This window comes from Oncorhynchus kisutch, linkage group LG30 (genome assembly GCF_002021735.2).
Source record: "Oncorhynchus kisutch isolate 150728-3 linkage group LG30, Okis_V2, whole genome shotgun sequence".
NCBI classification, from domain to species: Eukaryota; Metazoa; Chordata; class Actinopteri; order Salmoniformes; family Salmonidae; genus Oncorhynchus; species Oncorhynchus kisutch.
In genome coordinates, this window is record NC_034203.2 from 30,938,661 (window position 1) to 30,965,529 (window position 26,869).

A 26,869-nucleotide genomic window follows, 5' to 3' on the forward strand; every position below is an offset into this window, starting at 1 on the left:
CACATTCCAATGATAAAACTGGGGGGACAAAAATGTAATTTCAGAATATGGGCACATTGAAGCTGTTCCCAGTGAAATGTGCGCTCCTGAATTAAACTATTAAAGGCCCAGTGCAGTCAATAATGTGATTTCCATGTGTTTATATACACTGCTCAAAAAAATAAAGGGAACTCTAAAATAACACATCCTAGATCTGAATGAATGAAATATTCTTATTAAATACTTTTTTCTTTACATGGTTGAATGTGCTGACAACAAAATCACACAAAAATTATCAATGGAAATCAAATTTATCAACCCATGGAGGTCTGGATTTGGAGTCACACTCAAAATTAAAGTGGAAAACCACACTACAGGTTGATCCAACTTTGTTGTAATGTCCTTAAAACAAGTCAAAATGAGGCTCAGTAGTGTGTGTGGCCTCCACGTGCCTGAATGACCTCCCTACAATGCCTGGGCATGCTCCTGATGAGGTGGCGGATGGTCTCCTTAGGGATCTCCTCCCAGACCTGGACTAAAGCATCCGCCAACTCCTGGACAGTCTGTGGTGCAACGTGGCGTTGGTGGATGGAGCGAGTCACGATGTCCCAGATGTGCTCAATTGGATTCAGGTCTGGGGAATGGGCGGGCCAGTCCATAGCATCAATGCCTTCCTCTTGCAGGAACTGCTTACACACTCCAGCCACATGAGGTCTAGCATTATCTTGCATTAGGAGGTGACCAAAACATCAGCCAGGAAGCATAGGAACTGAGAAGTAAGTGGCCTGTGGTTATCACCTGCAGAACCACTCCTTTATTGGGGTTGTCTTGCTAATTGCCTATCATTTCCACCTGTTGTCTATTCCATTTGCACAACAGCATGTGAAATTTATTGTCAATCAATGTTGCTTCCTAAGTGGACAGTTTGATTTCACAGAAGTGTGATTGACTTGGAGTTACATTGTGTTGTTTAAGTGTTCCCTTTATTTTTTTGAGCAGTGTATATATAGGTTGGGATGATATTGTGAAAATTATGATAATGCCCTTTTAGTGTGAGAGCTGTTTGAAAAGACCGCCTGAAATTTCAGCCTGTTTTGGTGGGAGAGTTTTGGCTTTCCATGGTGACATCACCATTCAGTAAATTAGTTAATAGACTAATAAGAAAGAGTTCCAAACCTCTCTGCCAATAACAGCTAAATTCTTGCTTGAGAAATTGCTATTTGCTAAGGAGCTATTTTTGTTTATTTTTGACCATTTTAATTGAAAACAATCACAGTAAGGTACTTAATTGTTACCCAGAAATTATTTGATATTGAGATAAAAATGGCTGCATTGGACCTTTACGAAAGGGCGGACACTGTAAATATCATACTGTGTATGCATTATGTTAAGCATGCAGACAGTGCTCAGTAATTCAGTGTATCATACAATCTGCCGTTGTGCCCTTGACCTGAATCTTCTCCAGTGGCGCTGCACCATGGCTGACCCTGTGCTTCTAACCCCTTGAGGGTGTGTTTGACTTGGGAGGGGTAGGGTTAAAAGCAAAAAGACAGATTTCCATATGGACTGTAGGAAAATGGACAATAAAATGTATTCCTCTTTTCCAAAACGGAACTATAATGGTGGTGAACCATCACCATGTGGATGCACAGATAGTGAAGGGTTTAGGGGACTGGATGGCCACTCCCTGGGGCTCCAGGCTTGGTGGTTCCTCTCCAGGGGATGTAGAGATGGTGAACCTCTGGAGGAGGGAGGTGAAAAAGAGGAAGAGCTCCATGCGGGCCAGCGACTGCCCCAGACAAGCCCTCTTTCCTAGGCGCAGAGAGAGGGAGAGAAATGGGGATACGCAGGGTACAGGGACAGAGTTATTATTACTGTTACTGTGTCACATAACACAGGCTTTGTAGGCAGACAGTTTTTTTCCATTATGTGAAAGCTAGAATAGAGTTTGTTGAGCTACATTGTATGTGGGTGGAATTTAGGGCAAGAGCGGATGAAATTGAATCTAGGGACCGACCTGCAGAAAATGGGAAAAAAGCCTCCCTTTTCCGGAAGTGACCATGCACATCTAGGAAATGTTGTGGGTTGAAGTGGTCTGCTGTCTCCCATTCTGTCTGGTCACGTAACACTGAGGAGAGGTTGACTATCACTTTAGTGCCCTATGGAGGGGATGATGAGAAAGCATGCTTGAAATAACCTTTTAAAACCATAGAACTTCAAACAAAATGTAAACATCACTTCCGTGGGATGGTATTTTCCATAATGTAACTGAACATTCACCAGAGCTCTCGCATTAAAACAGCACTAAAGAAAGTATGGAAGTTCAGGACAAATGAGCATATCTTCTAACTTCCCCCCAGAGAAATGAATTGCGGTGAAACTGTACAGTCTGTCTCACCTTGGGTATGAAATATCCCCCCATGGTAGCATCTTTGCTTGACATCCTGATATTGAGAGGCAGTATGTTGGCCATTCTCTGTGTCTCGTGGATCACAGCGTCTGTGTAGGGCATGCTCACCCTATCAGCAAGGCAGGGCTGGCGAGACTGGCCAATCACACTTTTGATCTCCTCCTGGACATTCTCTGGGAAGATGAAGAGGGATTCTGTTCTGTGTTTCTGTGCTGTTTGGTCAGAAACTGGTTGTTTGTTGGTTGGCTGTAGCTGCTTAGTTATTCAGAGGCTGTTTGTAGGTTGGTTGGTGTATAGCATAGATTTAAGAATTGGATATACTGTATACAGTGAACTCTAAAAGTATTGGGACAGAGATAATTATTCAATTCTGTATTGGATTTGATACAATGAGGTTATAGCTCAGACTGTCAGCTTTAATTTGAGGGTATTTTTATCCATATCGGGTGAACAGTTTGAAAATTACAACACTTTTTGCACATAGTCCCCCCAGTTTAGGGGACCAAAAGTATTAGGAGAAATTCACTTGTGTATTAAAGTAGTAAGAAGTAAAGTATTTAGTCTCATATTCATAGCATGCAATGACTACATCAAGATTGTGACTCTACAAATTTGTTGGATGCATTTGCTGTTTATTTTGTTTGTGTTTCAGATTATTTTGTGCCCAATAGAAATGAATGGTAAATAATGTATTATGTCATTTTGGAGTCACTTTTATTGTAAATAATAATAGAATGTTTCTCAACACGTCTACATTAATGTGGATGCTACCATGATTACAGATAATCCTCAATGAATCGTGAATAATGATGAGTGAGAAAGTTACAGACCCACAAATATCATATCCCCCCCCACACACACACATGCTAGCCTCCCCTGTTATTGCAATGGTGAGAGGTTAACATGTCTTGGGGGTATGATATTTGTTAGTCTAACTTTCTCATCATTATTAGAAATAGAAATTAATTGACCAATCATTTCTATTGGGCAAAATAATAATCTGAAACACAACCAAAACAAACAGCAAATGCATCAAACACATTTGTAGAGTCACAAGCTTGATGTAGTTATTGCATGCTATGAATATGGGACCAAATACTTTACTTTTTACTATTTTAATACACATAAGTGAATTTCTCCCAATACTTTTGGTCCTCTAAAATGGGGGGACTATGTATGAACAGTGTTGTATTTTCTAAACCGTTAACCCGATATGGATGAAAATACCATAAAATGAAAGCTGACAGTCTGCACTTTAACCTCATAGCAATTGTATCGTTTCAAATCCAAAGTGCTGGAGTTCAGAGCCAAAACAACAACAAAAAATTGTCATTATCTCAACTTTTGGAGCACACTGTATGACTCTAGTCTATAGAGCACTATACCTACCCTGAACATCAGGGTACTTCACCATGTAGAGCAGAGCCCAACGTAAAGTGTTGGTCATGGTCTCTGTTCCAGCCTCAAACAAGTCCAGACTGCAGTACACCAAGTTCTCTGAGTGGAACCCAGCCTCGATGTCCCTCTTCTTCTGAAGGAGGTATTATCAAATACAAGGTCAGGATGAAACATTACTAGCAACTGTCTCAGATGTTGTACCTAAAAGGCCCATGGCAGTAGTCAAAAGCTTTTATGACTGTTGAGACCATTAAAGATGGCAAGTCAATATTTAAGTTAATTTCATGACTGAACATGTTGCACAGGCAATAAAAGTGACAATATACTGTACATACACAGACAAACAAACTGATATACAATATACTGTACATACACAGACAAACAAACTGATATACAATATACTGTACATACACAGACAAACAAACTGATATACAATATACTGCACATACACAGACAAACAAACTGATATACAATATACTGTACATACACAGACAAACAAACTGATATACAATATACTGTACATACACAGACAAACAAACTGATATACAATATACTGTACATACACAGACAAACAAACTGATATACAATATACTGTACATACACAGACAAACAAACTGATATACAATATACTGTACATACACAGACAAACAAACTGATATACAATATACTGCACATACACAGACAAACAAACTGATATACAATATACTGTACATACACAGACAAACAAACTGATATACAATATACTGTACATACACAGACAAACAAACTGATATACAATATACTGTACATACACAGACAAACAAACTGATATACAATATACTGTACATACACAGACAAACAAACTGATATACAATATACTGTACATACACAGACAAACAAACTGATATACAAGCATCACCTTGTCTATTTCTCCGATGTAGGAGTCAATGTAGTCCCGGTGATCAAAGGGATCCCAGTCCTTCTTATGGTTCTCTATTTCTTTTCTCAGGAATGACACAATCTTTGCATAGTTGGAAAGAATTGTCACATGGGGACCAGAACGCAGCCCAGGCAAACGCTTGAACAGCCATGGAAATACATCATACAGCTAAGAGAAAAAGGGGACATAATTATATATCCTGAAGTTGTGCTTCAAAGAAAATGTGAGATGTATACTAGGGGCTAATGAGAAGGTATGGTGTATGGTGAACACAACTAATACGTGTATCACTTTACTGGGCTGCATATAGCAGAGGAGGCTGGTGGGAGAAACAATAGGAGGACTGGCTCATTGTAATGGTTGGAATGGAATCAATGGAGCGGAGTCAAACAAGTTGTTTCCATGTGTTTGATGTGTTTGGTACTATTCCATTTATTCCATTCCAGGCATTACAATGAGCCCATCCTCCTCCTATAGCATTGTTGCGTCATCTCATCAGCACAGGGGAACCCACCTGAACCAGAGGGTTGCCTATCAATAGCATGGACTCCTGGCTCATTCGCAGACGGTTCTGGAAGTCTGTAGCGTTGTAGTCAAATCGCTTTCCAAACACCAAGAATCCAATGCCGTTTGCAGCAGCACTGTTAATTATGAGTTGGGGGTTGAAGGGCCCTCCTGTTGGGTTACATTTAAGTACTGTTCTTAAGTAGACACAATGTTACCTTTGTATTACATAGAACTTGAAATGCACAATGTACAGTTACTAGAATAAGGAAAATGCACTGAAGACTCTTAATTTGTATTCTAAAGTCAAAACCAGAAATCTTATTTGAATGGTTTGTTTACAGCAGCTCACCCATTTCCTGTTGGAAGGCCTGACACAGAAAGTTACACTCCTGCTGCACATGAAGCTCCAGGGTTCTCTTCCCCTCACCAACGTGTTTTAGGTGGGCCACCGAGAACTGCCGCTGTCTCCTCCATCTATATCCATTACTTACAGAGATTCCTTTTGAAATAGAGTTTCATAGTTACTTGAAAATAATTGTAATTAAACAGTAACAATGGTGAGTGAAATTATATACGAAAATGTAAATAGCAGATTTTACCACAGTCTTTGAAAACATCACTAAAGAGAGGAGATGCAGGTCGGTCTAAAAAGTTATCTCCCTGAGTCATCAAAACATCCTTCACCATCTTGTACCCAGACACAAACACCACCTTCTCCGCACCCCAGCGAAGGCTGAAAATATTGCCGAACTGTTCAGCAACCTAAAAACAATCGTAGAAAAACTTAAAGAAAGATCTTTGTAACAAGCAACAAAACATTATTTGCATAAATTGATCGGCCTTGAATTATTTGATGCTGTATGTAGAGTACCAGTCAAAAATTTGGACACAAAAATCTCAAATTAGACCAAAGGACAGATTAGTGGTGGTTTCTTTGCAGCAATTCGACCATGAAGGCCTGATTCACGCAGTCTCCTCTGAACAGTTGATGTTGAGATGTGTCTGTTACTTCCATTTGGGCTGCAATTTCTGAGGCTGAACTTATCCTCTGCAGCAGAGGTAACTCTGGGTCTTCCTTTCCCGTGGCGGTCGTCATGAGAGTCAGTTTCATCATATCGCTTGATGGTTTTTAAGACTGCGCTTGAAGTTCTGGTAATGACTGACTGACTGATTGACTGACCTTCATGTCTTAAAGTAATGATAGACTGTCGTTTCTCTTTGCTTATTTGAGCTGTTCTTGCCATAATATGGACTTGGTCTTTTACCAAATAGGGCTTTTTTCTGTACACCACTCCTACCTTGTCACAACACAACTGATTGGCTCAAACGCATTAAGAACAAAATCAATTCCACAAATTAACTTTTAACAAGGCACACCTGTTAATTGAATGTTAATGCATTCCAGGTGACTACCTCATGAACCTGGTTGAGAGAATGCCAAGAGTGTGCAAAGCTGTCATCAAGGCAAAGGATGGCTACTTTGAAGAATTTCAAATACAGTTGAAGTCTGAAGTTTTACTGTCAGAAGGTGTGTGTAGCTGGTGCATGAAGTCAGGCGCAAGAGAGCAAAATGAGTGAGCAACGTACTTTACTTAAAAAATAAAGGCACAAGGTAAAGAAATACACTTGACCAATAACCAACTGTAAATATTACGCCTGGGTGAACACAGCACCCGTCAAAAAAACAGCCATCATAACCAAACTGAACATAGAAATAATCACGCACAACAAACATGGGGGAAACAGAGGGTTGAATACATGAACATGTAATGGGATAATGAAAACAAGGTGTGTAGAAAATAAAGACAAAACCAATGGAAAATGAAAGCTGGATCAGCGATGGCTAGGAGACCGGTGACATCGACCGCCGAACGACGCCCGTACAAGGAGAGGGACCGACCTCGGTGGAAGTCGTGACATTTACATACACTTATTTTGGAGTCATTAAAACTTGTTTCTCAACCACTACACACATTTCTTGTTAAAAAACTATAGTTTTGGCAAGTTGGTTAGGACATCTACTTTGTACATGACACAAGTCATTTTTCAACAATTGTTTACAGACAGATTATTTTACTTATAATTCACTGTATCACAATTCCAGTGGGTCAGAAGTTTACATACACTAAGTTGACTGTGCCTTTAAACAGCTTGGGAAATTCCAGAAAATTATGTCATGGCTTTTGAAGCTTCTGATAGGCTAATTGACATCATTTGAGTCAATTGGAGGCGTACCTGTGGATGTATTTCAAGGCCTACCTTCAAACACAATGCCTCTTTGCTTGACATCATGGGAAAATCTAAAGAAATCAGCTAAGACATCAGAAAGGCAATTGTAGACCTCCACAAGTCTGGTTCATCTTTGGGAGCAATTTCCAAATGCCTGAAGGCACCACGTTCATCTGTACAAACAATAGTACACAAGTATAAACACCATGGGACCACGAAGCCGTCATACCGCTCAGGAAGGAGACGCGTTCTGTCTCCTAGAGATAAATGTACTTTGGTGCTGAAAAGTGCAAATCAATCCAAGAATAACAGCAAAGGACCTTGTTGAAGATGCTGGAGGAAACAGGTACAAAAGTATCTATATCCACAGTAAAACGAGTCCTATATCGACATTACCTGAAAGGCTGCTCAGCAAGGAAGAAGCCACTGCTCCATAAAAATCCAGACTACTGTTTGCAACTGCACATGTGGACAAAGATCATACTTTTTGGAGAAATGTCCTCTGGTCTGATGAAACAAAAATAGAACTGTTTGGCCATAATGACCATAGTTATGTTTAGAGGAAAAAGGGGGAGGCTTGCGAGCCGAAGAACACCATCCTAACCGTGAAGTACAGGGGTGGCAGCAACATGTTGTGCGGGGGTTTTGCTGCAGGAGGGACTGGTGCACTTCACAAAATAGATGGCATCATGAGGTGGAATATTATGTGGATATATTGAAACAACATCTCAAGACATCAGTCAGGAAGTTAAAGCTTGGTTGCAAATGGGTCTTCCAAACAGACAATGACCCCAAGCATACTTCCAAAGTTGTGGCAAAATGGCTTAAGGACAACAAAGTCACGGTATTGGAGTGGCCATCACAAAGCCCTGACTTCAATCCTATAGAAAATTTGTGGGCAGAACTGAAAAAGCGTGTGAGAGCAAGGAGGCCTACAAACCTGACTCAGTTACACCAGCACTGTCAGGAGGAATGGGCCAAAATTCAGCACTACAGGGAGACAGGACGGACAGCTGGTCGTCCTCGCAGTGGCAGACCACTTGTAACAACACCTGCAGAGGATCGGTACATTCATACATCCGGGTGATGGTCGGATTCACGTTTATAGTTGAAGGAATGAGCATTACACTGAGGTCTGTACTCTGTAGCGGGATCGATTTGGAGGTGGAGGGTCCGTCATGGTCTGGGGCGGTGTGTCACAGCATCATCGAACTGAACTTGTTGTCATTGCAGGCAATCTCTACGCTGTGCGTTACAGGGAAGACATCCTCCTCCCACATGTGGTACCCTTCCTGCAGGCTCATCCTGACATGACCCTCCAGCATGACAATGCCACCTGCCATACTGCTCGTTCTTTGCGTGATTTCCTGCAAGACAGGAATGTCAGTGTTCTGCCATAGCCGGCAAAGAGCCTGGATCTCAATCCCATTGAGCACGTCTGGGACCTGTTGGATCGGAGGATGAGGGCTAGGGCCATTCCCTCCAGAAATGTTCAGAAACTTGCAGGTGCCTAGGTGGAAGAGTGGGGTAACATCTCACAGCAAACACTGGCAAATCTGGTGCAGTCCATGAGGAGGAGATTCACTGCAGTACTTAATGCAGCTGGTGGCCACACCAGATGCTGACTGTTACTTTTGATTTTGACCCCCCCTTTGTTCAGGGACACATTATTCAATTTCTGTTAGGCACATGTCTGTGGAACTTGTTCAGTTTATGTCTCAGTTGTTGAATCTTGTTATGTTAATACAAATATTTACACATGTTAAGTTTGCTGAAAATAAACACAATTGACAGTGAGAGGACATTTCTTTTTTTGCTGAGTTTATTTGGCTAAGGTGTTTGTAAACTTCTGACTTCAACTGTATAAAATATATTTTGATTTGTTTAACACTTTTTTGGTTACTACATGATTACATGTGTTATTTCATAGTGTTGATGTCTTCACTATTAGGTCCTATGATTGAGTGTAGTCTGGCCCAGGAGTCTGAAGGTGAATGGAAAGGCGCTGGAGCAACGAACCGCCCTTGCTGTCCCTGCATGGCCAGTTCCCCTCTCTCCACTGGGATTCTCTGCCTCTAACCCTATTACAAGGGCTGAGTCACTGGCTTACTGGTGCTCTTCCATGCCGTCCCTAGGAGGGGTGTGTCACTTGAGTGGGTTGAGTCACTGACGTGATCTTCTTGTCCGGGTTGGCGCCCCCCTTGGGTTGTGCCGTGGGGGAGATCTTCGTGGGCTATACTTGGCCTTGTCTCAGGATGGTAAATTGATGGTTGAAGATATCCCTCTAGTGATGTGGGGGCTGTGCTTTGGCAAAGTGGCTGGGGTTATATCCTGCCTGTTTGGCCCTGTCTGGGGGTATAGTCGGACGGGCCACAGAGTCTCCTGACCCCTCCTGTCTCAGCCTCCAGTATTTATGCTGCAGTAGTTGTGTCGGGGGGCTAGGGTCAGTCTGTTATATCTGGAGTATTTATCCTGTCTTATCCGGTGCCATGTGGGAATTTAAGTATGCTCTCTAATTCTCTCTCTCTCTTTTTCCCTCTTTCTTTCTCTCTCTCGGAGGACCTGAGCTCTAGGACCAGGCCTCAGGACTACCTGGCCTGATGACTCCTTGCTGTCCCCAGTCCACTTGGCCGTGCTGCTGCTCCAGTTTCAACTGTTTTGCCTGTGGCTATGGAACCCTGACCTGTTCACCGGACGTGCTACCTGTCCCAGACCTGTTGTTTTCAAATCTCTAGAGACAGCAGGAGCGGTAGAGATACTCTGAATGATCGGCTATGAAAAGCCAACTGACATTTGCTGACCTGTTGCACCCTCTACAACCAGTGTGACTATTATTATTTGACCCTGCTGGTCACCTATGAACATTTGAACATCTTGGCCATTTTCTGTTATAATCTCCACCTGGCACTGCCAGAAGAGGACTGGACTATTCTACAATGTAGAAAATAGTCAAAAGAAAGAAACACCCTGGAATGAGTAGATGTGTCCAAACTTTTGACTGGTACTGTATATGTCATTACTGTATAGCCTAAGGTATATGTCTTTCTAAAATAGTAGCTAAGTGTTACCTTGTCCATGTCCTGGTAGCCAAACCCAATGAAGATATTTCCCAGGAAAGGTAGAGGCCATGGTCCAGGAGGGAACTCAGGTGGGTTTCTGTGCTTCAGGAAGTCCACCAGCAGTAGGAACAGAAAGATCACAAGCAGGCAGATCTTCAGGTCCAGACAATCCAGAGATAGTAGCATGGTAGGAGGCAGCTACAGCAGGACTGCGACAGACACTAGGAGGCTGTTGGACACTGGCAGCATGCTCCGTCCAAAGTTCACCTCCGGTTTAAATTCTCTCAAGCCAGAGTTTTTTTTGCTTTTCATATCAAATCCGAAATTAAGTTACAAATTTATGATATTTGATGTTTCTCTTTCTCTCCTCTCTCTCTCTCTCTCTCTCTCTCTCTCTCTCTCTCTCTCTCTCTCTCCGTAATTAAATATTTGCTTGTGCTACTCTCCTCCCCCTCTTTATTTTTTCTCTATTTCTCCCTCTATTTTATTTATTCTGTCTCTGTCCTTTTCCTCAGTAGTTTGTTGCCAACTATTCAGGAGTTCAAACCCTTATGTAAGAGCTGCAGAACAAACAGCCAGCAACACTGAAACGGGAACAGCCAGCAACACTGAAACGGGAACAGCCAGCAACACTGAAACAGGAACAGCCAGCAACACTGAAACGGGAACAGCCAGCAACACTGAAACGGGAACAGCCAGCAACACTGAAACAGGAACAGCCAGCAACACTGAAACGGGAACAGCCAGCAACACTGAAACGGGAACAGCCAGCAACACTGAAACGGGAACAGCCAGCAACACTGAAACGGGAACAGCCAGCAACACTGAAACGGGAACAGCCAGCAACATCGAAACAGGAATGGCAGAAAAAGGAGGGAAAGTAAGGAGGAAAAGAGGAAGTGGGAAAAGTTCAATTAGCAAAGATTATTTTTGATTTCTTTCAATGGGTGCACTACAGAAAAACATACAATAGTATACATTCTGTACTTGTCTGGTTCCTCTATAAGTTGGAAGATTTTCAAGTTTTGGGCCCATGGAGTTTTATGGGCAATTTCACAAAGTTCTGTTGAAGAGGCACCTACCTATGCATATTCAAATCCTACCACTTGGTGGCACTCTATCTCTAGAATGATGGTGACTACCTCTGTTGAATTTAGAGCTCTGAACCAGGAGGTCAAATCAAACTTTATTTGTCACATGCCGAATACAACAATTGTGGACTTTACAGTGAAATGCTTACTTACAAGCCCTTAACTCAACAGCGCAGTTCAAGAAGAGTTAAGAAAATATTTAGGTGGCATGTGTACAAACGAGTGTGTGCACTAGGTGAATGTATGAGAGAGAGAGAGAGAGCGAGAGAGAGAGAGGAAGGAATCTGTGCCTTAGTTATATTTCAGCATATAAAAACTGTGACCTAGGCTTGCCTTGTTTGCATATGACCTAAGGTTTGCATACGGCCTAAGGCTTGAAAACCATCCATTATTTAAAGCGGTTAACCACACTCTCCCAAATTACAGTGACTTTGGGTTCCCTTTTGCCAGATTTAGTGGTTGTGTAGTTCCCCCTCTTAAGTCTCTCTGTTTTGTTTTTGCTTAACATTTCTGACAGCAAATTGAAATAAGACTTTTAAAAATCACTGTGTTTTTGTCTTTTGAGCTTCTAGTCATGAACTCTATGCAGCCTACTCAATCACTTTTTATAGCTACTGTTTACATGCCTCCTGGTCCGTATACAGCTTTCCTCACTGAGTTCCTGGAATTCCTATCGGACCTTGTAGTCATGGCAGATAATATTCACATTTTTGGTGACTTTAATATTCACATGGAAAAGTCCTCAGACACACTCCAAAAGGCTTTTGGAGCCATCAGTGGGTTTTGTCCAACATGTCTCCAGACCTATTCACTGCCACAGTCATACCCTGGATCTAGTTTGTCCCATGGAATAAATATTGTGGATCTAAATGTTTTTCCTTATAATCCTAGACTAACGGACCACCATTTTATTACATTTGCAATCACAACAAATAATCTGCTTCGACCCCAACCAAGGATCATCAAAAGCTGTGCTTTGGCAAAGTGGCTGGGGTTATATCCTGCCTGGTTGGCCCTGTCCGGAGGTATTGTCAGACAGGGCCACAGTGTCCCCCGACCCACCCCTGTCTCAGTCTCTAGTATCTATGCTGCAATAGTCTATGTCCCTGGGGGTCAGACTGTTATATCTGGTGTAATTCTCCTGTTTTATCTGGTGTCCTGTGTGCATTTAAATATACTCCCTCTAATTCTCTCGTTCTCCCTCTCTCCCTCCCGGAGGACCTGAGCCCTAGTATATTGCCTCAGGACTACCTGACCCGATGACTCTTGGCTGTCCACAGTCCGAGTCGTGCTGCTGCTCCAGTTTCAACTGTTCTGCTGGCGGCTAGGGAACCCTGACCTGTTCACAGGACGTGTTAACTTGTCCCGGACCTGATGTTTTTGACTCTCTCTCTACCGCACCTGCTGTTTCGACCTCTGAATGCTTGGCTATGAAAAGCCAACTGGCATTTACTCCTGTTGCACCCTCTACAACCACAGATGATTATTTGACCTTGCTAGTAATCTATGAACGTTTGAACATCTTGAAGAACAATCTGGGCTTAAATGGCCATGTACTCTTATAATATCCACCCGGCACAGCCAGAAGAGGACTTTCGTTCCTTTCTTCTTATGTTCCTGCCTTTCCAGGGAGTTTTACCTAGCCAACATGGTTCTACATCTGCATTGCCTGCTGTTTGGGGTTTTAGGCTGGGTTTCTGTATAGCACTTTGTGACATCTGCTGATGTAAAAAGGGCTTTATAAATACATTTGATTGATTGATTGATTGTTAATATGTCAGATGTACTCACACAGTCTTTTCAACCCTTGTTAAATTTAACAGGCTATTTGTTGGCCATTGAATAAACACCCAGTGAAATGAATGGTTGCTGGGGCCATTCCAAAACAGCACCTGATGATGAGCTCAAGTTCTTGAGGTATTGGAGAGGACATCAGCAGTATAGAATCACACCATGTAGAGATACACTGTACATTTATATGCTATCTCTACTCTCGCCCCTTTACCCTCTCCACTCACTTTATCCAAGTATAAAGCTATAGGTCAATGCTCCTGTCATGGCATGGAGCGAGAATGATTGACAGCTGACAGGACAGACAGATAACACCCTGGTTATAAAGTTGACCCCAGATTTAACCTTTTAGCCCAAGTCCTGTCGTCACCCCACCCCCTCTCTCCGTCAGACTGAACACCCAATCCAAACACATTTAGTCAGCGCCCTGAGGAAACCGCCTCTCCCCCTAGCCCACCTATTAGTAGACAGTTGTGCACCCTGTGGAGATGACCCTTGACCCCTCAGAGGCTATAGATAACCTCAGTGCAATGTCATTAAACAGACATTCACTCCTTGTCAGCGCAGCATTGTGGCATATATGTAATACATCTAGGCTACGTGATAAAACTGATGTATGTAAAGGGTGTGGTGGTGAGTGACCCACCGGCCGTCACTAATATCCAAATTACATATACTATATATACAAAAGTATGTGGACACCCTTTGAAATTAGTGGTTTCGGCTATTTCAGCCACACCCATTGCTGGCAGGTGTATAGCATCGAGCAATCTCCATAGACAAACATGGGCATTAGAATGGCCTTACTGAAGAGCTCAGTGACTTTCAACGTGGCACATTCATAGGATGCCACCTTTCCAACAAGTCAGTTCGTCAAATTTCTGCCCTGCTAAAGCTGACCCGGTCAACTGTAAGTGCTGTTATTGTGAATTGGAAACGTCTAGGAGCAACAACGACTCACAAGCTCACAGAACACTTCTGCCGAGTGCTGAAGCGCGTAGCGAGAAAAAATAATCTGCCCTCGGTTGCAACATACAATGACATTCTAGATGATTATGTGCTTCCAACTTTGTGGAAGGCCCTTTCCTGTTTCATGACAATGCCCCTGTGCACAAAGGGAGGTCCATACAGAAATGGTTTGTCAAGATCAGTGTGGAAGAACTAGACTGGCCTGCACAGAGCCCTGACCTCAACCCCATCGAACACCCTTGGGATGAATTGGAACGCAGACTGCGAGCCAGGCCTAATCACCCAACATCAGTGCCTGACCTCACTAATGCTCTTGTGGCTGAATGGAAGCAAGTCCATGCAGCAATGTTCAAACATCTAGTGGAAAGTCTTCCCAGAAGAGTATAGGCAGGTATAGCAGCAAAGGGGGGACCAACTCCATATTAATGCCCATGTTTGACGAGTGTCCACATGCTTTTGGTCATGTAGTGTATATAGAGAGCGAGAGAGAGAAAATACTTTATCCCACAAGGAGCTGTGTAAGCAGTGTGATTGAGTTACAGACATAAGACACATACATGTCCTACATACAACAAAAACATCATTCTTATAAACATGACTTTGACTTATAATAATTAGGTAATGTGTGGTTTGATTTCAAATTGAGGTTTAGATGAATGTCTGAGCTTCTAGCTGATATATGGTTGTATTTGACCAGACACAGGAGGAGAACAGCGGGTTGCGACATTCATTCCCACCCTCCTCTTTGTGTAATGGAGGGATTTTCTTTCCCACCGTCTCCTGCTGGAATCCTATTTCCGGATCATGTCGTTCATTTACTTACAGAGAGAGAGGGAGAGGTTGGAAAGGGAGTGTGGAGATGTGGCGCTAGTGAGAGAGAGTTGCAGGAGAGCTGGATCAAGTCCCTAACAAGCCCGAGCAACAGACTTGACCAAAATAGCCCAGTCAAGCATTTGCTTCTGGGTAACATGAATGTAAGTATGATGATGGGTGTAATGACACTGGAGGAGATTGGGCATGCCAAATAAACTGTTGTTAATGCTGTCTTTCTTTGTGTCTGTCTGTCTTTATGTTTGAGTGTGTCTCTCGCTCTCTCTCAGTACATCCTCACGCCTGAGCTGTGACTCCGGATGCCCATTACCATTTTACCTTTTGACATGTCCACATTGTCCAGTGTAGGCAGCAGAGGCATAGGCTAGCCCTCACGTCACATTAATATAGTAATGTATCGCCGACGTTAACAAGCCTCTGGTCTCACAGCCACGCACCTGAAGAACTCCATTGACATTGGCTGATTAAGCCGGGTTTGAATCAATTCACTTAACATCTTTACGCCAGGGGTCACATACAGTAGTCATGGATGCGGAGGGAGAGAGCGAGAGATGGAAAACAAGATGAGAAGTAGGGTAATGTGAGGGAAAGAAGAAATGAGACACTCGCACTGTCACTTGAGGGAGCTCAGAACATTGGCGGCCGAAACTGTTAATGAACAAGATGGTGCCGGAAGGGAGAGCTGCCGTCGTATTGGCTCTTAACCAACCATGCTATTTTTTTAAAAATTTTTAGTTGTTCGTAACACGTTTTGTACATAATGTTGCTCCTACCGTCTCTTATGATTTAAAAGAGCTTCTGCACGTCAGAACTGGGATAACTCACCTCAAATTGGACGAGGAGTTCTTCTTCACTGAGTCGGACGCGAGGGATATACTACAGACACCTGACCAGGCCCAGATCCCCATGATTCGCTGGAAAAGGAAACATAGGTTTTGCGGAAAGAGATCAGGATGCCTTGTGAGGATCAGGAGATGAGTGGCTAATCTGCCCTTACCTTCCATTCTGCTAGCTAATGTTCAATCGCTGGATAATAAATGGGACGAACTGAAAGCACGTATATCCTACCAACGGGACATTAAAAACTGTAATATCTTATGTTTCACCACGTCGTGGCTGAATGACGACATTAAGAACATACAGCTGGCGGGTTATACATTCTATCGGCAGGACAGAACAGCAGCCTCTGGTAAGACACGGGGCGGGGACCTATGCATATTTGTAAACAATAGCTGGTGCACGAAATCTAAGGAAGTCTCAAGGTTTTGCTCGCCTGAGGTAGAGTATCTCATGATAAGCTATAGACCACACTATCTACCTAGAGAGTTGTCATCTGTATTTTTCGTAGCTGTCTACATACCACCACAGACCCGAGGCTGGCACAAAAAACTGCACTCAATGAGCTGTATTCCGCCATGAGCAAACAGGAAAACACTCATCCAGAGGCGGCGCTCCTAGTGGCCGGGGACTTAAATCAGGTTTACCCAATTTCTATCAACATGTTAAATGTGCAACCAAAGGGAAAACAATTCTAGACCACATTTACTCGACACACCGACGGGTCAAAGCTCTCCCTCGCCCTCCATTTGGCAAATCTGACCATAACTCTATCCTCCTGATTCCTGCTTACAAGCAAAAATTAAAGCAGGAAGCACCAGTGACTTGGTCTATAAAAAAGTGGTTAGATGAAGCAGATGCTAAACTACAGGACTGTTTTGCTAGCACAGACTGGAATATGTTCCGGGATTCTTCCGATGGCATTGAGCAGTACACGGCATCAGTCACTGGCTTTATCAATAAGTGCATCGAGGAAATCGTCCCCACAGTGACTGTACGTACATAACAACCAGAAGCCATGAATTACAGGCAACATTCGCACTGAGCTAAAGGGAAGAGCTGCCACATTCAAGGAAGCTGGACTCTGACCCGGAAGCTTATAAGAAATCTTGCTATGCCCTCCGACGAACCATTAAACAGGCAAAGTGTCAATACAGGACGAAGATCAAATCGGATCCGATCGTCAGATGTGGCAGGTGTTGCAAACTATTACACACTACAAAGGGAAGCACAGCCGAGAGCTGCCCAGTGACACTAGCCTACCAGACGAGCTGAATAACTTCTATAATCGCTTTGAGGCAAGTAACACTGAAACATGCATGAGAGCATCAGCTGTTCCGGACGACTGTGTGATCACGCTCTCCGCAGCCGATGTGAGTAAGACCTTTAAACAGGTCAACATTCACAAGGCCGCTGGGCCAGATGGATTACCAGTATGTGTACTCCGAGCAAACACTGACCAACTGGCAAGTGTCTTCACTGACATTTTCAACCTCTCCCTGTCCGAGTCTGTAATACCAACATGTTTTAGCAGACCACCATAATCCCTGTGCCCAAGAACACTAAGGTAACCTGCCTAAATGACTAGCACTCACGTCTGTAGCCATGAAATACTTTGAAAGGCTGGTCATGGATCACATCAACACCATTATCCCAGAAACCCTAGACCCACCCCAATTTTCATAAGTAAGCATTTCACTGTTGTATTCGGCACATGTGACTAAGAGGCAGGATCATTACAGCAGAGGAGCCACTTACTATTTGATCTATAGTATAGAATAGAATAGGCTCTTCCAGGTCGCAGTGACACTCTCACGTTGAGGTAACTTGGTGCAGGTGAGAAACGAAGAACAGGAAGTGTACTTCTCCTGTGGGGTTTTATAAGCAAATGTAATAACTATTAATGGAACATGCTGTGTTGTACCAGCTGCATCCATAATGTCATTGACTTTAGATCTGTCTGGGAATCAAGCAGCTTATGTTCCATAAATCACATAACTCATGGTCATACCACCTTCACTCTAACTCTATGTAGTGACTGGTGGTTATGTCAGTTGACTTTAATCAAGTATATTCTGTTCTGTTAACAGAGTGTTCTGTAACACTTTGTTTTAGTGTTAAATTTTTCTGAAATGGCCTAAAATATTTATTTAGGCTATTGGAAGAAAACTCTACATCAGATTAGCCCTACACTTTAATAAAGTGTAGTCATTTAGCAGACACTCTTATCCAGAGCAATTATGATTAAGTGCCTTGCTCAAGAGCACATCAACACATTTTTCACCTACTTGTCCCAGGGATTTGAACAAGCGACCTTTCGGTTACTGGACCAACGCGCCTAACCGTTAGGCTACCTGCCTCCTCACACTGTCTGACACAGTCATATTTCATAGGGTCGAACTTGAAAGGTTTGAGTAGTATCTTGAATTACACTCCTCTTCTTGCACAGTTTGAATATTGTACAGTATGCATATTCCACATGGTCGTATGTATGTACTGTCATGACATCACCAGTCCAAAGGGTCACACAAAAGTCAACATCAATTGAACGCTAACGACATCATGGAGTCTTCCATGATGCATTTTCCACCCAACGGCCTTCCTACAGGTCAATCCCAGTAAATGACGCAGAAAGTGAGTTAAGATATTACTCTTAAGTGAGTTAAGTCATTACTGATTTACTTAGACTAGTCATTACTAGTGTTGCGTCTGGATTGTTTGTACTGGAGACCCATGTAATCCCCTGTACTGTCTATCCTCTTATTGTTAAGGCTGCAGCATCAGCCCCCTAACTCCCTAAGACATGTTTAACTTCCTAAGGCAAGGTTTCCCAAACTCGGTCCTGGGGCCCCCCCTGAGTGCATGTTTTGTTTTCTGCCCTAGCACTACACAGCTGATTGGGAAATCCTATCCTAAGGTATAGGATGTAATTATTGTATTTGTGCGTGTGTGTATGCGTGTGCGTGTGTGCTCATGCCCTATTTTGTCAGCAAAATGTCAATCCATCTTTGCAGTTATTCGATAGGATCTCTCCAAATACACAGGGCTTGGAAAACCATCTGGTTGGCTGTTGTCAAACATACCACTACCAACAGTACCATGGGACCACCATTTGTTAAGAATCCTAGAGAATGTGGGAGAAGGAGGTCCACTGTACTATAGTACCCAGTCCCAATTCGCTCCCTCCCCCACCCCTTTGGCTCTATCCCTCACCATCAGTGTCTGCAGATACAGTATAAAGGGTCTGAAAAGTTATAAAACATAAAGTAATGGAGCTTCCACCATATTGCTTCCACCTTACAGATCTGCAAACATGGTAGAGTTAGGGCCTAAAAGGGAAGTGGTAGGAAGTGAATTGGGAGCGGCTGTAGACAGAGTTAGAGCTAGTTTGGCACCCGTGCCCAGCACTGTGGGCCAAGGCTCATGTTGCGTGCTAACTGGCTCCCTCCCCCATCCTCACACGCTATCCCGCTCTGCAATTATACGCTGCTGCTCCCACCCAAACATGCAAGAATAGGTCTCCTCAGTCAACAGACAGACCATTTCATTCTGTCCTCAAACCATGACATCATGACCGTTTGGCTAAGCCCGAGGATTCAGGCTTAATTTAACTTAGACAGGAAAGCTAGTGACTGTGTCACACGACATACACCACAATGTGATGGGGTGAACAGGGATATTCTACAATGTTGACAGAGATACTAACACATCTTAAACATCACACTAATAGAGAACACTATTATCTTTGGCCAATACACTAATGTGAACTTTTCAGGTTGGAATGCCAACCACAACAGATGAAGGATTTTTAAACACCCGTGTGTGTGTGTGTGTGTGTGTGTGTGTGTGTGTGTGTGTATGTGTGTGTGTGTGTATGTGTGTGTGTGTGTGTGTGTGTGTGTGTGTGTGTGTGTGTGTGTGTGTGTGTGTGTGTGTGTGTGTGTGTGTGTGTGTGTGTGTGTGTGTGCTAATAGGTGCTGATATCATGGTTATATGCGGCTGGGCTGCATCTATTAAACAGCAGGCGACTACTGTAAAACATTTTCTTCTTCCAGTGTGTGTGTGTGTGTATGTGTGTGTATGTGTGTGTGTGTGTATGTGTGTGTATGTGTGTGTGTGTGTGTGTGTGTGTGTGTGTGTGTGTGTGTGTGTGTGTGTGTGTGTGTGTGTGTGTGTGTGTGTGTGTGTGTGTGTGTGTGTGTGTGTGTGTGACAGACAGACAGAAGTGATGGCAGCAGCAGCACCTCAGCCTTCTAACAAAGACCTATGGGTCTCTCTCTCTCTCTCTCTCTCTCCCACACACTCATAAAAAACCACACAGAGTGGCAAGCCAAGAGGGGAGAAATGGAGAGAAAAGAGCCTATTTAGACCAACCCTCTCATGTCTTCCAACTGACCTGTTCAATGGGTCAATCGTACAGCACTCCCCTCCTACCCACCAACTTGAATCATCTCCAACACCAGGGATATAGCGTTAGAGAGAAGTCACTTATCAGACCCCAAGTCCTTGTAATGGAGGGGTTTCAGGCCTGTGGGGATAGGGGAGGGGTTTCAGGCCTGTGGGGATAGTGGAGGGGTTTCAGGCCTGTGGGGATAGTGGAGGGGTTTCAGGCCTGTGGGGATAGGGGAGGGATTTCAGGCTTGTGGGGATAGGGGAGGGGTTTCAGGCCTGTGGAGATAGGGGAGGGGTTTCAGGCCTGTGGGGATAGGGGAGGGGATTCAGGCCTGTGGGGATAGGGGAGGAGTTTCAGGCCTGTGGAGGTAGGGGAGGGGTTTCAGGCCTGTGGGGATAGGGGAGGGGTTTCATGCCTGTGGGGATAGGGGAGGGGTTTCAGGCCTGTGGGGATAGGGGAGGGGTTTCAGGCCTGTGGGGATAGGGGAGGGGTTTCAAGCCTGTGGGGATAGGGGAGGGGTTTCAGGCCTGTGGAGATAGGGGAGGGGTTTCAGGCCTGTGGGGATAGGGGAGGGGTTTCAGGCCTGTGGGGATGGTGGAGGGGTTTCAGGCCTGTGAGAATAGGGGAGGGGTTTCAGGCCTGTGGGAATAGGGGAGGGGTCGTTTCAGAGTGTGTGAAATGGCAAAGAGAGAGGTCAGAGGTGAAGGTCACACACAACACAGGGGGTTAATAAATCCTGTAACCGTGGCGACAATGGTCGCTCTCCCCCTGACAATGGTGCCATTGTGAGGGGAACTGCAGAGTGTATGGTGGAGCTAAAGCCCTAATTGAAGTTATAGAGGGGTGATGGCTGCTGTGTTGCAAAGAGATAATCATGCTTTATCCTGGCTGCTAGTTCTTCCAGTCAAAGTGTGTGTGTGTGTGTGTGTGTGTGTGTGTGTGTGTGTGTGTGTGTGTGTGTGTGTGTGTGTGTGTGTGTGTGTGTGTGTGTGTGTGTGTGTGTGTGTGTGTGTGTGTGTGTGTGTGTGTGTGTGTTTGTGTGCTTCAAGCATGAGTGCGTGTAAGTAAGAACAAACAAAAAGGCCAGTGATGACCTCAAATCAGATCATCTGTCCTGTCAAGCAGACACTCAGCTGGTACATGTTACAGTGTTGAAATACCATGACTGTCTCAGTGTCACCTCTGGTAGTTAGATTACGGTCCTCTGGACTGGAGTGACAAGTGATGAGTAGATAAGGTGGTGTGGGGGGAGACAGACAAATACAGACAGGCAGACAGACACATACAGACAGACAGAAAAATACAGACAGACAGACAAATGCAGACAGAAAGACAGACAAATACAGGCAGACAGGCAGACAGACAAATACAGACAAACAGACAGGAAGGAGAGGTTGAGTGGAAGAGAAAAAGAGGGAGAAAAAGCGAGAGAGAATGGGGAACATAATGTGCTGTATATGTACTGTATGTATGTCATTCCTGCTGAAATATACTGTTAATGTAGTCATTCTCCAATACAGTTGGTCCTTTTCTTCTCTACATTGGTTTTTCATTTTGGCTTGTTTCACTTATTTTGTGACCTCCTTAGAGAACAAGCTATGTTCCCAGGCCCAGCTATTTGAAGCTCATAGTTTTGGTCATCCAACATTTCATTCTGTTCCAACTCAAGCAGCTCAGACACTGTCCCCACTCATACACTGTCCCCATTTCCACAATGGTAGGGTCCTAAGGACCAGACCATAGCCATCCTACACTCTGCCCGCAGTCCAGTTGCCTCTGGCATCGTCACTGCATGCTTTGTGAGCTGGTCTGGCAGCAGATCAGGGAACCCCACAGCTACTCGGTGGATAATGCAGAAAGAACACCCTATCAAGTATGTTACAGACCGTTCTGCATCGCTTCAATTGCGGTAAATAGGTCTACACACACATACACACACACACACACACACACACACACACACAGCAGACTTGAGACATGCTGCATTTATGTTTTGATCACGCGGACTGGGATATGTTCCAGGTTGCCTCTGAGAATAACATTGACATATACACTGAGTTCATCAGGAAGTGTACAGAGGATGTTGTTCCCACTGTGATGATTAAAACCTATCCAAACCAAAAACCGTGGATAGATGGCAGCAGTCATACAAATCTGAAAACGGGAACCATGTTTAACCACGGCAAGGTGACTGGGAATATGGTTGAATACAAACAGTCCAGTTATGCCCTCCGTAAGCCAATCAAACAGGCAAAATGATCAGTACAGAGACAAAGTGGAGTCGCAATTCAACGGCTCAGACACGAGATGTATGTGTCAAGGCCTCCAGACAATCACGGACAAGCAAAACACCTTCGCCTGCTTCTGAGGATAACACAGTGCCACCGACGTGGGCCGCTCCTGAGGACTGTGAGCTCTCGTTTTCATGGCCGACATGAGTAAGACATTTAAGCATGTTAACCCTAGCTAGGCTACCGGCCCAGACGGCAACCCTAACCACATCCTCAAAGCATTATCAGACCAGCTGGCTGGAGTGTTTATGGACATATTCAATCTCTCCCTATCCCAGTCGGCTGTCCCCACTTGCTTCAAGATGTCCACCATTGTTCCTGTACCCAATAAAGTGAAGGTAACTGAATTAAATGACTATCGCCCTGTAGCACTCACTTCTGTCATCATGAAGCGCTTTGAGAGACTAGTTTTATTTATTTATTTTATTTTACCTTTATTTAACCAGGTAGGCAAGTTGAGAACAAGTTCTCATTTACAATTGCGACCTGGCCAAGATAAAGCAAAGCAGTTCGACAGATAAAACGACACAGAGTTACACATGGAGTAAAAACAAACATACAGTCAATAATGCAGTATAAACAAGTCTATATACAATGTGAGCAAATGAGTTAAGGATCATATCGCCCCAATAGCTCCACGGGAGATGCAATCGCACTGCACATTGCCCTATCCCATCTGGTGAAGAGGAATACCTACGTAAGAATGCTGTTAAGGATCATATCACCTCCACTTTAACGCCCCAATAGCTCCACGGGAGATGCAATCGCACTGCATAATGCCCTATCCCATCTGGACAAGAGGAATACCTATGTAAGAATGCTGCTCATTGATTACAGCTCAGCCTTCAACACCATAGTACCCCCCAAGCTCATCATTAAGCTCGGGGCCCCGGGTCTGAACTCCGCCTTGTGCAACTGGGTCCTGGACTTCCTGATGGACCTCCCCCAGGTGGTGAAGGTAGGCAACAACACCTACACTGCGCTGATCCTCAACAAAGGGGCCCCACAAGGGTGCATGCTCAGCCCACTCCTGTACTCCCTGTTTACCCATGACTGCGTGGCCACGCACGCCTCCAACTCAATCATCAAGTTGGCAGACACACAACAGTGGTAGGCCTGATTACCAACAGCGAAGAGACATCCTACAGGGAGGAGGTGAGGGCCCTGGCGGAGTGGTGCCAGGAAAATAATCTCTCCCTCAACGTCAACAAAATGAAGGAGCTGATCATGGACTTCAGAGAGCGCACGCCCCCATCCACGTCAACGGGGCTGCAGTGGAGAAGGTGAAAAGCTTCCAGGTCCTCAGCGTCACTGACCATCTGAAATGATCCACCCACACAAATAGTATGGTGAAGAAGCAACCACGCCTCTTCAACCTCAGGAGGCTGAAGAAATTCAGCCTCCTAAGACCCTCACAACTTTTTACAGATGCACCATGGAGAGCATCCTGTCGGGGTGTATCACCGCCTGGTACGGCAGAGAAACAAGATTCTCTGGTCTGATGAAACCAAGATGGGACACTTTGGCCTGAATGCCAAGTGTCACGTCTGGTAGAAACCTGGCACCATCCCTACGGTGAAGCATGGTGGTGGCAGCATCATGCTGTGGGGATGTTTTTCAGCGGCAGGGACTGGGAGACTAGTCAGGATTAAGGGAAAGATGAACGGAGCAAAGTATAGAGAGATCCTTGATGAAAACCTGCTCCAGAGCGCTCAGGACCTCAGACTGGGGTGAAGGTTCACCTTCCAACAGGACAACAACCCTAAGCACACAACCAAGACAACGCAAGAGTGGCTTCAGGACAAGTCTCTGAATGTCCTTGAGTGGCCCAGCCAGAGCCAAGAATTGAACCCGATTTAACATCTCTGGAGAGACCTGAAAATAGCTATGCAGCAACGCTCCACATCCAACCTGACAGAGCTTGAGAGGATGTATGTACCTCGTACCCCTGCACATCGACATGTAAAAAATAAAAACTTGTTTTATTAGGTGGTAGATCAGCTTTAATATTGAAGATAGATTGTAGCTTCCATCAATGTAATTGTCTGAATCACTTCCTATCCCCCATATATATTTTGCAAATATATACATATACATACGGATACATACATACATACACACATAAATACATACAGCGTCATTTTGTGTATAAATTCATAAATATGTGACATGGTATCGTTAATGCAGGGCCGACAAGTTCCCTACTTTTACCCCTCACACTTTCCTCGTCCATTTTTGCGGTAATGCTGCAATTAGTTGGTAGCCACATTATTTTTCCTCTTTATTGTTATTCGTTATTCACTGTGTATTTATTCTACGTGTCACTGTTTCAATTTTTTATCATTATCTTTAACTCTGCATTTTTGGAAAAGGACCAGTAAGCATTTCACTGTTAGTATAAACCTGTTGTTTATGAAGTATGTGACAAATAACATTTGTTTTGATTTGAAAAGTGAGATTTTCACTGTACAGTTGCAGTAACAGCCTATCCCATTAAGGCTTTCAGTATCAACCTATCAACCTGTAAGCCTGCGATTAGCCTCCACTGATCTCATCAGGGCTGCCTAAATCTGAGGACCAGAGCCCACAGGAGCCCACTGGTTTATCCCTGCCAGAGTTATACACACTCACACTGATAATACACTTAAGCATAAGTGGGAGGCAGGTAGCCTAGCGGTTAAGAGCGTTGGACCAGTAACTGAAAGGTCGCTGGTTCAAATCCCAAAACCAGCAAAGTGAAACATCTGCTCTTGAGCAAGGCAGATAACCCCCAACAACAACTTCTCCCTAGAAATTGATTAAGCCAGCCCCTCGCACCTCTCTGATTCAGAGGGTTTGGGTTAAATACGGAAGACATTCTGGTTGCATTCAGTTGTGCAACTACCTAGGTATCCCCTTCCATACAAACACACACTGAGTAAGCATTTCACTGTTAGTCTACACCTGTTGTTTACGAAGCATGTGATGAATAAGATTTGACATGTTAACACACAAAATCATATAAAATGTCACTGTAGTCCCCTTTTACATTGTCTTGATGTTTGCACGCCACAGACACATTCAGGGGCTAGCCATCTCTCCTCCTATACAGATCCAGCACTGATGCTAGTGTTAGCAGGGTAGGGCACTAGAAGTGAAACATGATGTCACAAAGGTCAGGCCATGAGGCCACATTCTGTGTACTGATTGACATGAGGAGTTTGCAGGGTGAGTGGTGGGGGATGGGCAGCCACTGACAAGCCCTGACAGACTAGCACTAAGAACTCTCAAAGAGTACACACATGCACATACGCACCAACACACGCACACATGAACAAACATAGACACACACACAAACTTGGACACATACACACCTGTCAACTGGAGGTCGAATGCTTCACAAGCCCTCTGCCTGGCGTGGGTGGCATTTTTCTGCTATAAGTAATAGTTTGCATAAGGAATGCAAATTCCACAAAGAAAATGCAAATAATTCAAATACAGTACATCTAGAGGGTGTAGTAGATATACACATACTATACATGTGTGTGTGTGTGTGTGTGTGTGTGTGTGTGTGTGTGTGTGTGTGTGTGTGTGTGTGTGTGTGTGTGTGTGTGTGTGTGTGTGTGTGTGTGTGTGTGTGTGTGTGTGTGTGTGTGTGTGTGTGTGTGTGTGTGTGTGTGTGTGTGTGTGTGTGTGTGTGTATGTGTGTGTGTGTGTGTGTGTGTGGCAATGTGCGTACCTTTGTCAGCGAGCATGAACGTGTATGGGTGTGTGCATGCATGTGTTGTGTTTCTATGACAGAGATGGTTAAAGTAGATGCAGACTCGGAGGGACTAGTGGACCCTGGAAAGACTCAGAAGCACACTGGAAACACTCAGAGGGACTCGTGGACACTGGAAAGACTAGGAGGGACTCGTGGACACTGGAAAGACTAGGAGGGACTAGTGGACACTGGAAAGACTCGGAGGGACTAGTGGACACTGGAAAGACTCTGAGGGACTAGTGGACACTGGAAAGACTAGGAGGGACTCGTGGACACTGGAAAGACTAGGAGGGACTAGTGGACACTGGAAAGACTCGGAGGGACTAGTGGACACTGGAAAGACTCTGAGGGACTAGTGGACACTGGAAAGACTAGGAGGGACTCGTGGACACTGGAAAGACCCAGAGGGGCTAGAGGACACTG

The 26,869-nt window shown here is 44.2% G+C and overlaps 1 protein-coding gene across 2 annotated transcripts; it reads right to left on the reverse strand.

Annotated features, from left to right (window-relative positions):
* Nucleotides 1-1,543: 1,543 nt before the first annotated feature.
* Nucleotides 1,544-10,913, reverse strand: LOC109875193 (cytochrome P450 2J2). 2 transcript variants are annotated; one of them, XM_020467424.2, is made up of 9 exons: nucleotides 10,511-10,913; nucleotides 5,813-5,975; nucleotides 5,563-5,712; nucleotides 5,221-5,381; nucleotides 4,686-4,874; nucleotides 3,779-3,920; nucleotides 2,378-2,562; nucleotides 1,997-2,138; nucleotides 1,544-1,791 (listed from the first exon to the last, which is right to left on the reverse strand). In XM_020467424.2, the coding sequence occupies exons 1-9, from the start codon at nucleotides 10,685-10,687 to the stop codon at nucleotides 1,613-1,615; spliced, it is 1,488 nt and encodes a 495-aa protein (XP_020323013.1). In that variant the 5' UTR covers nucleotides 10,688-10,913; the 3' UTR covers nucleotides 1,544-1,612. The 2 variants fall into 2 exon arrangements, with proteins under 2 accessions (XP_020323013.1, XP_020323014.1); XM_020467425.2 differs by having other exon boundaries at nucleotides 3,779-3,917; nucleotides 10,511-10,892.
* Between the last annotated feature and the right edge of the window lie 15,956 nt (nucleotides 10,914-26,869).